The sequence below is a fragment of the Apodemus sylvaticus genome, chromosome 9 (assembly GCF_947179515.1).
Source record: "Apodemus sylvaticus chromosome 9, mApoSyl1.1, whole genome shotgun sequence".
Lineage (NCBI taxonomy): Eukaryota > Metazoa > Chordata > Mammalia > Rodentia > Muridae > Apodemus > Apodemus sylvaticus.
Window position 1 is genome coordinate 66,217,034 of NC_067480.1, and position 12,390 is coordinate 66,229,423.

Sequence of the window (12,390 nt, forward strand, 5' to 3'; positions counted from 1 at the left end):
GGGATGGATGCCTGCGGCACAGTGGGGATCTCTAGCTGGAGTAAAGATTTGACGAATATTCTCAGGTCTCAGGTCCTAGACCCATATTCTTAGATTCACAGAGAGAGTTGGGTGATAAAAAATAAAGAAAAGAATTTATGTCTTCAGCACTTTTAAGAGCCGGTCTGTAGTTGTGCATAGTTTCTGAATTTTGAACATATGGTGGCAGTTACTGAAGAGAGTGTTAAACATCACTTGACTGAAAGTGATAAACTGTCACAAAGTATATCATTAAACGTGAAGAACTTTTAAAGGATTTTTAATTCTTTTGAGTCACTTTAGATTACTTCTTTTCAAACAGTCCAAGATGGATCAAGACAAATCTATCATATTTGAGGAACACATGGACAAAATAAACAGGTACTTAACAAAAGGTCCTGGCTGTGCTGCCCTTCAGGAAGGCTTTATTAACTCCATTTGTTCCCGTTATGATTATACAGTGTTTGGCAGTGCTCCTCAGTTTGAGATGGGTGGTAATCATTTTCATTTTCATTTACCTTTGAAAGTAACATCTGCCCACTCTTCCAGGAGGAAATAAACATTGCATGCTTACTCATTCGAATGCAAAACGCCTCCTTTAAAGTCAGGAAGAAAGGCCAGAGGATAATAATTGAGTACTTCCTTTTATCCTCACTCATCTTCCCAGAAGGCCTTACTAAGACAGTTAGCAAAAGGCCTTGTGCTGTGATCTGGGAACCTACCTACTGGCCTAAGGGAAGAACTGGAGGAAATGGAAATGAATGACTGGAAGACAATGCTGTCCTCTGTTTTGGTAGTGTAGACTTGTATTTAAATATAAGTATTAGCCATGCATGAAAGCAAGCCAGAAGCCAGGAATACATTTTATTTTGCACTAGTAGTGATAGATGACAAATGCCCTCACCCAGGAAGTGGTGTACATTTCCTCCCTTGCAAAGCACATTGAAAAGTCTACTTATGGACGTGGGACTTGAGGAAAGACAGTGCTTAGGCTCACTGGTGACTTGGAAATAGGAAATCACTTGTCAGTGGTAAAATTGTATTTCTTTATAGTTGTTTTTCAGCCAATACTGTGGAACAGATTATTGAAAACTTACGGCAGGATGGTTCACCTTTTGCCATAGAACAGATGAAGGTAATGTATGGATTTTTTCTGTTCCAGCTGACTAGGGACACCTTGGGATAGGAAAGCATGTCTGAGGGTTGTCAATAGTCCTTTGAGAGCATTTCTCTTAAACCTTGATTATATACCCTGTAGTAATAAATATTAAAATTCCAGTCCATTTTTTAAGATGCTTCTCCGCCATCCGAAGTTCTTCAGGTGAAAATTCTTTGTTTAACTCTGTACTCCATTTTTTAATAGGGTTATTTGGTTTTCTGGAGTCTAACTTCTTGAGTTCTTTATATATATTGGATATTAGCCCTCTATCTGATGTAGTGTTGGTGAAGATCTTTTCCCAATTTGTTGGTTGCCGATTTGCCCTTTTGATGGTGTCCTTTGCCTTACAGAAACTTTGTAATTTTATGAGGTCCCATTTGTCAATTCTTGATCTTAGAGCATAAGCTATTGGTGTTCTGTTCAGGAACTTTCCCCCTATACCAATGTCCTCCAGGGTCTTCCCCAGTTTCTTTTCTATTAGCTTCAGAGTGTCTGGCTTTATGTGGAGGTTCTTGATCCATTTGGAGTTGAGCTTAGTACAAGGAGGGCTAACCTAGAAAACTAGGAATCTAGATAATTGGAATACCCAAAACATAATCCACACATCAAATGAGGTACAAGAAGAATGGAGGAATGGCCCCTTGTTCTGGAAAGACTCAGTGAAGCAGTATAGGGCAAAACCAGAACAGGGAAGTGGGAAGGGCTGGGTGGGAAAACAGGGGGAGGGATGGGGGCTGATGGGACTTTCGGGGAGTGGAGGTAAATGTAAATAAAAAATATATCGAATTAAAAAAAAAAAAAGAAAAAAAATAAAATTCCAGCCTAGGGTTTCTACCATGCCTTTGGTTATTGAGATCCTGAATAAAGAACATGCAGCCTTTATATTTTTAGTATGCCTTAAGCAGTACAGCAGCGTCCTACCCTCCATGCCGTTAGACTCTACTTCCCGGTCTGGTCTATAACTATGTTCTGTCTGGGCTGCTCTTAACTCCCATTGGGCAGCCCTCAGGCCACGCCTTCATGGCTCAGCTGACCCATGGAGGCTGGTCTTTTCTCCTCTCCTGCAAGGTCTTCCTTCATTCCATGCCAGCTTCTTCCTTCTCTTTCCCTTCTTGTGGTCCGCTCTCTCCAAGCCTGGGAAACCTCAACCCCACCTATGCCTCTTCTGCCCAGCTATTGGCTTTTGGCATCTTTATTTACCAATTACAATTAACTGTGGGCAGGATCACTTTGTCTTCTCTGTGTCTCTTCTGTTTGGGACAACCAGTCTTGGGGGCGCTAAATTGGCATTAGAATACAAGCAACATTAGACCAACCCACTATAATACCCAAATATCATGTCTGCCTGCTAGATTTTGAGGACCACTCAAAGCCTAGTTTTATGTTTTTGAATGTAACAGAGAAGGACATTAGTAGCAGTATTGCATTTCCAAAAGCCTCTTTGTATTATGGAAGAAGTAAGTAGAAGCACTTAGAAGGGTTAGACCACTGAAAACTAGTCACCGAGTGATGATCTATCACAGTGGTAATCTAACCTATACATAATGTTTAATATGTAAGATGGGTTTTTTTTTTTAACCAGATGGTTTAATAAAGAAGAGATCCTGTTTAAGCTAGCAAGTCTCTATTTTCTGTCACTGCTGAATTTAAGTAGTGTTTCTCAGAGTTAGCAACACTTTGGATTTTCTACACATAACCGATAATGTTGGAAAGAAAACCATTTTGGGATAAGGGTTACATGCGCCGGGGCTTAATATCCTTGGACCTATTATAGGATTGATTATGAAATGAAATGTTTCAGAATTCAAGAAAGAGGAAAAAGCAAGGTATGTTTCCTTAGACTCAAAGGTATTTTAGCTTGTCTTCATCTATAGATTAATCCACATTGTGCTGCACAGCAGTCAGTCAGATGTTTTGACACAGTAAGACATCTCATTATATGATATGTCATACTGACTTAAACCTTCTGTTTACATCTGGGGTTATTTGCAGGTTTTTACTGTAAGAAAGCGTGGCCATGAAAATTTCTATATATTCTTTATGATGACACAGATTTCATATTATTTGTTGAGTGTATAACCATAAGTAGCATTACAAAAACCAACTACCTTGTGTATATACATATTTATTATTCTAAACAGTCTTCTAGTATAGTTGTTTCTGATTACATTTGAGTACTGGTTGGCTCCACATTCTTAATAATATATGATACCATTTCTTGTTCATTTTGGTCATTTGGGAGTACATAAAATAATATTACATTGTGATTTTGATTTGCATTTCCACTATAATTAATGAAGTCAAATGGCATTTCATATGTTTATTGACCATTTATTTTTTCATGTGAAATGCCTGCTAATGTTTATCATATTATTGACCATATTATTGATGTTTAAACAGATTGAGTAAAAGCCCTTCAGAGGGCATATGCATTGCATACATCTTTCTCTTTTATCATTTTCTGTGTCTTTTTCTTTCTGATGCCACATGAGTTTAATAGTAATCCAGGTTGTCTTTGTCTTCCTTTGTTTGTTCTTTTAGTCCCTTTTAAATTATTGAATGTACTTGAAAACTTTCAGATAATAAAATATGTTATATATACCAAGGCATCAAGACCCTTGATACCTTCCAAAGAGAAAAGTCAATATTCTGTTAGAACTCCTGTCAGTTGGTGAGCAGTAGCAGGAGTCACAGACTCAAACAGTGAAAACAAACAAAAGAGAGGCCTGTGGGGTGAGGGCTGGAGCCACTCATATCGTTCTCTTCCCTCAGCACACGTCAGTGAAACACAACACAGACTCAGGACAGCACGGTCACTGTGGGCTAGGCTAGGTCATGCTGCACCTGGCACATGCCACCATTCCAGTGTCCTTATAGGAAAGTTTGTGTGCAATCTTCTGTACATACAATGTGCTCTTTCATTCATTTAGGTCTACATTCATTTTAGTGATATTGCAATTTTCTTTATAGAGAATTGCATTTGTATATTTTTCATTGGATTTATCACCAGATAGTGATGGTTTTGATGCCTTTGAAATGGTATCATTTAAAAGTTAATCTTTTGTTTGTTGAGATAAGAAGTAAACACCGAATCCAAAATTTATATATAGACTTTGTACCTTGTATCTAGAACTTGTTTAAACTCATTAAGGAAGTATTTATATTTTGCAGATTACTTTGAATTTTTGTGTACTTAATTTCATCTTCCCTGCCATTCTTTCTATTTCCCTACACACACACACACACACACACATACACACACACACACACACACACACACACACACACACACACACCTTCCTATATTGGCTTATTCCTCCAGCACTACTGGGTTGAATAGTGGGAGCTATTCATGGCATCGTGTCCCTATCCTGAGGAAAGCTTTGAAGAACCCCAAAGTTGCTATTGCCACAGGTATCTTGTGGACATTCTTTATCAATATTTCCATGTTACCTACAAGGAATTTTTATCATTCTGATGATTATTTATAATTTTTCTGCAGCTGTTGAGAAGATCATATGATTTTAGCCTTTTCTCTGTTAGTATGGTGGACTATAAGAGTTCTGTTGGGTTAAATTCAAAACTGTGTGGTATACTAGGCAAGAGTTCTTATATCAGAGAGCTCTAACCCAAAGGCTGTAGTAACTTTTTCCCCCTGTGTCCCAAGGAATGAATGTCTGCTTACTCCCAAGATGCAAAAGTATTTATCTGTTCTGTCTTCTGAAAGCATTTTCATTATTGCCTGTGTCGGGTTGAATGAGAATGGATCCTGTAGGCTCATATTTTTGAATACTTGGTCCTCAGTAGGTGAACCTGTTTGAGAAGGATTGGGAGGTGTGTCCATGTTAGAGAAAGTGTGTCACTTCGTGTAGCCTTTGAAGTTTCAAAAGTTCTTTGAAGTTTCAAAAGTTCCCAGCATTCCCAGCTAACTCTCTGCCTCATACTTGTGGATCAAGTATAAGGCATAGCCATAGCCCCAGGACAATGCCTGCCTGCTTGCTGGTTCTGATGTAATGCACTACTGAGTCTGATTTGCTGGTATTTGTTTAGAGTTTTTACATTGTCTGTGAGATTGATCCATAATTTATCTTGAAATTCCTATGTACTCTTTCTTGCAGATATTTTAAAAGCATTGACTTTTCAAATTAAAGTATTTCTGCATTATCTTATGATCAAATGACTTATCATTCCCCTCCAAACTATAGAATGTAAAATTTATAAGGGTCATTACTATCTTTCTTATTTATACTTTTTCCTGGATAGTATATTTTATCAGTTCAAAGAAATTATTTAAAAATAGTGACATCAGTTTTCTTGGGAGATTAGAAAGTTTACCTTATATAGGTAGATTTGAAATATATCATGAACTTTCATCAGTGAAGAGCAGAATTATCCAGGGACATTTATCCTGTACCATTCCTATGGTGGCCTGGCCTGCATTTATAGGCCTGTAATCAAACCTATTCAGGAAAGTGATGCATGAGATGTTCAAGGCAGACTACTCAGTAAGTGCCTGCCTCAAAATGTGAAAAGCAGGACTAAATAATTTCCATCAAGACAAGGACAATTTGTTTCTTTAAATTAGGTTCTTAATCTCTCATTTCCTGATCATTGTGGATATTATATGTACATCATATTTTTGTGCATATAAAGTGAAAACTGTTTAACTATGCATATGCTCTAAACAATTAAAACTCTGTATGAACTGATGTTTTCAAGGAAGCAGAACATTTAATAGATGTGTATGAATAATGTAACTAGTTCCTAGAAAGAGACTTATTGCAAGGCACTGGGTCCAATGCAGTTGGAAGCTACTATCTCTCAGGTATATAAGCTGGGAACTGAAAGAAACTTTCAGTTTGGAGACCTGAAAGATGGAGAGTCAGTAGATTCGAAAACGAGTTTGAAAGGCTAAGGGATATTGGTGTCTGAGCTCAAGGACTAAGGCAAAGAGGCCCAATTGAGTCGTCCACTATTTCTCTTATTCATGTCCTTGATGGAATGGCTACTTCCCCCACAGTGAGAAGTTATTGCTTTACTCAAACTATAGATTCAGTGCATTCTAATCCAGTGACTTTATTATCAGGCAAGGAGAAAGATAGTCAGGAGATTAACTTAAGAAATGCTTGGAAGAAACTTAAAAGTCTTCCCCTTGACTCTTTTTTAAAAATATTTTTTATTAATTATTTTTATACACTCCATATTTTATTCCTCACCCCGCCAACCCCTGTCCACCCTTAGACTGTTCCACACTCCATACTTACTCCCCTCCCCCTGTCTCCATGTAGATGTCCCTCCCCCTTCCCCCCTCCCACCTGACCTCTAAACTCCCTGGGACCTCCATTCACTTGAGGGTTAGGTGCATCATCTCTGAATGAACATAGACCTGGCAGTCCTCTATGTGTGCTAGGGGCCTCATATCAGTTGGTGTATGCTGCCTGTTTGGTGATCCAGTGTTTGAGAAATCCCGGGGGTGCAGATTAATCGAGACTGCTGTTCCTCCTACAGGGTGGCCCTCAGCTTCTTCCAGCTTCCCTAATTCAATAGCAGGGGTCAGCTGCTTCTGTCCATTGGATGGGTACAAATGTCTGCATCTGACTCTCAGCTTCTTGTTGGGTCTTCTGGAGTACTGTCATGCTAGGTCCCTTTTTGTGAGTGCTCCATAGCCCTAGTAAAGTCATAGTCTTCTTATATTTTATGGTTGTGAACCTAGCCTTTAACAGCTGAGCCCTTTCTCCAGCCCAAGTCATAGTCTTCTTAAGAAGCTACAATTCTTTATGTTCCTCTTTACCAGTGAAATTACAGACAAGTTTTAGTTACATGAATTTAATACCAAGTGTGATGCCCTCCTGTCATTTTCTTTGGACTTTTCTATGGTATCACTGCTATTCCTTCGTACAGAAGAAGGAAGTGGGTTTTGGAGCTGGAAACCATGAGTTTGGATTTCAGCTTTCACTTGGACCAGTTTTCACCAGGGCTCAGCTTCCTTATCCAAGAAATGATCTTACCTCCCCTCTCAGGAAGTGGGATTAAACATGTTAAAGCACTTCCCCAATCTGAGGGAACTGTTCTTAATAAATTCCCCATTGACAGGCTGGGGATATGGCTCAGCAATTAAGAGCATTTGTTGCTCTTCCAGAGGACCTGGTTCAATATCCAACACACATACTCCAAGTGTGGTCTGTTGTATGTGAGCACCATTCAGGAGATACAGGTCATCAAACATCAGGTTAGCAAGCTTCTTAAATGAGGCTCTTTTCCATTATTCCAGGAATGTTACAAGTATGAATAAACAGGGCTTTAAGTGGCCTTTTTTTTTTTAATTACCTGGTAGCCAACAGAAGACACCCAAAAAGAGAAAGTTCTTTGTTTTTCATTTTATGAAATTGAAAATGGACCATGTGAGCAGCAAACTGTAATGGGGCGCTAAGGGATGGGTGCTGGCTTGCACAGCTCGGGCTGCCTGAAAGGTGACTTTAGCATAATGTCTACCTGAGATAATGTGGTTATGTTCCCATTAAAGAAAAGATGGAGTATGTCAGCAAAATGGCCCTTTTGTATGCCCACCAAGAGTGGCACATGGTACAGAGTGCTGTGATGGTATCATCCGCCTCATTGCTTGCAATCATCAAGGAAGAACCTGGAACAGAACTCCAGTCAGGACCAGAACATGAGATAATATCCTGAAGGCCTAGGTCAGAAGAATGCATCCCTCAAAGATGCATCTTCATAACAGCCTTTATCCTTGTCCTTTCTTCACCAGCACAGTGGCTGTAGCACTGTTTTCTTCCAAACTTTGTCCTACACAGTACTCAAGCTTACATGGACAGACGTAAGGATGTTACAGAGAACACAGAACTTTGTACCTGAAAAAATTTATAGGAGACTAAGCTCATCACCATTCTGTCATGGGTTGGGGAGGAGCTCCTGAGGCCCCACCCACTCCTTGGAGGGCTATTGGTAGTTTATATTTGCTAGAGAAAGGGGAGTGCTATAGCCACAGGGAACATGCCTTGCCCAAGTAATACCTGCCCCACCCCAACAATGACCTGCATTTAGGCAGCTCTAAGTGCAGTGGACCACACACATAAAAGACATGAATGTAACAAGGACAAGAGACTTAAGGAGTTGGGGGTGGGAGTGGGGTTAAAGTGTCAACCAGCCAGGTCCCCGGAGCTCCTGTGGACTGGACCACCAACCAGAGAGTACACATGGAGGACCCATGGCTCTGGCCACATATGTGGTAGAGGATGGCCTTGTTGAACATCAGTGGGAGGAGAGGCCCTTGGGCCTGAGGGGGGTTGATGCCCCATTGTAGGGGAATGCCACGCTGGGAAGTTGGGAGTGGGTGGATAGGTGGGGGAGCACCCTTATAGAGGCATGGGGAGGGAGAGGGGATAGGGAGTTTCAGAAAGGGAGACCTGGAAAAGGGAAAACACTGGAAATGTAAATAAATAAAGTATCCAATAAAAAAAGAAAGAAAAGAGAAAAAAGAAGTGTTATTGTGCGGGTTTTAAGATGGCTTACATAGAAACTTAAGATAGCTTGTTATGTACAGCAAAGAAGCAGTTGGGTAACAAGGAGTGTTTTTTCTCCAAAGGTAATTAATAAAATGTCTCCAACATCACTAAAGATCGCACTAAGGCAGCTCATGGAGGGCTCGTCAAAGACCTTGCAAGAGGTCCTGACCATGGAATATCGGTTAAGTCAAGCATGTATGGTAAGAATTTTATATAGAATATTGTTATTTTCTAGCTAGGAAATTTACTGTAGTACTTGTAAAATTCAGAATAGAATAATAAGCAAATGGAAGACAGATTATCAAGGCCTGAAGAAAAGGTAGAACTGGGTCACTTACACATAGAAAATAATTGGTCTTTTAAAAAAATCATAAACATGCAGGACCTATGGGCCAAATTTATAAATTAACTATAGGCATCAGAAACGAAGAAAGCAGATCAAAGGTATAGGAAGTATGTTCAATAAATCTCAAAAATTTCCAAGTCTAGGAAGATGCCATCTAGGCGAGAGAGGCATACAGACCACAAATTTGACCAGAAAAGAAATTTCCCACATCATATACCAGTCAAAGCACTAAAGGAACGAAACAGTAGAAAGGATAGTGAGAGCTATGAGAGAGAGAGGAGAGAGAGAGAGAGAGAGAGAGAGAAGGACCAAGTCACAGGGAAGGGTGGGTTATCATAATAACTAACAGCTCAATTTGCAGTGTAGACTTTAAAAATCAGACACACTTGCACTAATGATAGGCCACAGGTGTCAACCCAGATTGTTTTACCCAGCAAAAAAATCTTGCATCATTGAGGACCGAAAAAAAAGCTATACAATAAAAGCATATGAAAGTAATTCATGAGCACCAAGTCAGCCCTTGAGAGGAAACTGAAGAACTGCATGAGGCTGAAGAGAGAGGTAAGCATAGCCAGCAGGTTACAGGGAAAACGTTAACGTTAGATCAGTGGCTGTTCAAAGGCGGATGAAGAAAACAAACACCACAACGTCAGCGCTGTGAGAGGAGTCAGAACACACATGGTAGCAAGAGCCAGTCAAGACACAGCAGACGCTACTTAAACCAGGACCCAGCATTTAGCTGCTTCCAAAACCATACATCACCAGTAGAGTAGATATGGTAGAGTAAAAGAATGCTTGCAAGCCGTCATTCCACACAAACAGGAAACAACAGACTTTTAATTAAAACTAATCAGAAGCTACAAAGAAGGTCACGTCATACTGATAAGGGAACAATCCTTTCAGGAGACATTATAGCTCTAAACACACAGCAAGCTTGCTGCACCTAATTTCACAAATGCTACTAGACTTAAAGCCAACTACCCTAACGCATTAGTGTTAGGTAATTAACTTTATTACCCCACTTTCTCCAGAGGACATTGTGTCTAAACAACATCAAATGGGCCTGCTCTCTGCAGAATATTAAACCCACATACTAGAGAGAACACATTTTTTTCAGTAGCCTATGGAATTTTTCTCCAAGTAGTCCATATTTTGTGATCTAATACAAGTCTCAACAAATAAAATTGAGGTAATTCCTTATGCTTTTTCTAACCACAGTGGAATAAAACTAATAATCAACTATGATAGAAAATATACTGGGTCTTAGAAACTTAACTGTACCCTACTGCGTGATGATTGGATCACAAAGGAAATAAATTAAAAATTGTATGAAAATGAACATATAGCATGCCCGTCTGTGAGAACCAAGGTAACACTAAGAGGACAGTTTATAATCAATTAGTGAGTTTGGGTAAGCCCTTCCAGAGTGGTAGAGGCGGCCACTAGAGCGATACATTGGAGGTAAGATGAAGTAGATGGACTGTGAAGAAATGATGGTATTACATGTAGACAGCTTTTATTTTCAGAACAGAACCAGAGACTGTGAGGTTCATTTGTAAGATGGGAGCTGTTAGACCAGGGTCATGAAGGATGGAATTATCCGAAGAGAAACAAGATTGTAGGTGAACTAGCAACAGCATTCACTGAGCCCTTAGTGTACCACTGCACCCTTCAGAAACAGTTTAAAATTGTGCCATTAGGAACTGATGTGGCCACTTCTTCAAAGGAAATACATGCCAAAGTAAGATGGTCACTGTGCAGTGAGTATCCCAGGCATTCCGACTGCATGCACTCAGCCACTTAGACCTGCAGCTTCCAGAGAGAGAGAGCTGTGGAACCCCTTCTCAGGCAAGGCTCTTGGGAGGGCAAAGGAGGAGTGGACTGGGATGTAGGCAGGACTGGACCTCAACAGGAAGGTGTCCCTCCCTCTGGTCTTGAAAAGGAGAAGAGAATAAAGTCTGTGCCAGCCAGCTGCAGGGCTCTTGGTGCAAAAACAGCATGGCAGAAAGGTTCTCCATTGCTCCTGGAGGCCAAGTCCTTCCCTGAATGTAATGGAAGCAGAGAGTGAGTGAGAAGAGAAGTTGAGAAAGGGGAAATAGTTAAATCATTACCTTGAGAACGGGATTACATCGTGGACCATGGGTAGGTTTCTGTGCCCGTTTGACACATTATAAATCATGACTTTTAAATGAAAATATTCACACTCCTAGATTTTCCAATAGGAAACCAAGGATGCAAGCAGGGTAGGGAATTTTCTGGAACAGTATAAAGCTTTGAAGGTTGAGGACATTTTCCAGAGCAAGTGGCCATCTCAGTGGCTTCAAGGGTATGGCTGGAAAAAGAACATGAAGGCCACATGGGTGGGGAGACTCACAGGTGCACCAACCCGAGGAGCAGCAAAGAGGTGCTTGGTGGGCTTGCCAGAGCCAGTGAAGTTGGAGGTCGCCTGATGTGAGCTATCTGGAGGGGTCCAGACTCTAGTGTTGTGGTCAGCATTGTCATGGGGGTGAAAGGCCAAGGCGGGCAGAGGAGAGAGCACAGGAGCAAGGGGCCTACACCCACTCCCTCCACTCTTTCTTTCAGGAAGGTCATGACTTTCATGAAGGTGTTAGAGCTGGTAAGTAACAGTTATCTGTACTTTTTGACTGTTGGCAGGCAGTGTGTGTGTGTGTGTGTGTGTGTGTGTGTGTGTGTGTGTGTGTGCAACATGGAAGGTGTCTCTAAAACTGTTTCACGATCATGTCTCAGCACTCTGATGTGTGTGTCACACCCTGTACTCTGCACAGCTGCTGCTCTCTGATGTATGCGTCCCTTCTGCTCATGGGATCTTGTAACTTGTAAACATGCCCTGCTGTTTTTAAAAGGTGTGTCAATTCTGAACCAGAAAGCTCCCAGCTGTTCCTCCTGCCTCCTTCCTTTGTACTATTCTGGGATGACTGGGCAGTGTCTGAACCCACCGCCCACCTCCTTGATGTGCAGGCAGTTAGCCTGCCTGGCTGAGTCCAGGGGACATTATACTTGACATGTTCGCTCACCTCAAGGCAGCAATAGAGAAAAAGCATGTGTTGGTTTTCTCTAGAAAGTTTGTAACCATTCCTTTTATGAATAGTTCTTATGTTTATAAAGAGCAATTGTTCCTTATATAAAAATGAGTTATTTTCTTCTGCATAAATTTTTCATGTCTCTTCCTGCCTGTCTCCCAGCCTGACCAGTTTTCTTGTTTTTATTAATCATTTTGGTAGAGTACAGTGCATGTGTTTAGGCTACTTCTCTACCACTGACCTGTAAGTTCTCTAACCCAGAAATTTTTCTCTGAGTAAAGGATTATGGTGTTTACACCCCTGAGA

At 40.7% G+C, this 12,390-nt stretch overlaps 1 protein-coding gene across 2 annotated transcripts in view; it reads left to right on the forward strand.

The window, feature by feature from the left end:
• The window catches only part of Hibch (3-hydroxyisobutyryl-CoA hydrolase), a 68,837-nt gene that overhangs the window by 53,457 nt on the left and 2,990 nt on the right, over positions 1-12,390 (forward strand). For both annotated transcript variants that reach the window (XM_052192840.1, XM_052192839.1), the window contains 4 exons: positions 341-399; positions 1,072-1,153; positions 8,778-8,897; positions 11,627-11,660. In XM_052192840.1, the coding sequence (XP_052048800.1) occupies positions 341-399; positions 1,072-1,153; positions 8,778-8,897; positions 11,627-11,660 (295 nt within the window). The remainder of the gene's footprint in view (positions 1-340; positions 400-1,071; positions 1,154-8,777; positions 8,898-11,626; positions 11,661-12,390) is intronic.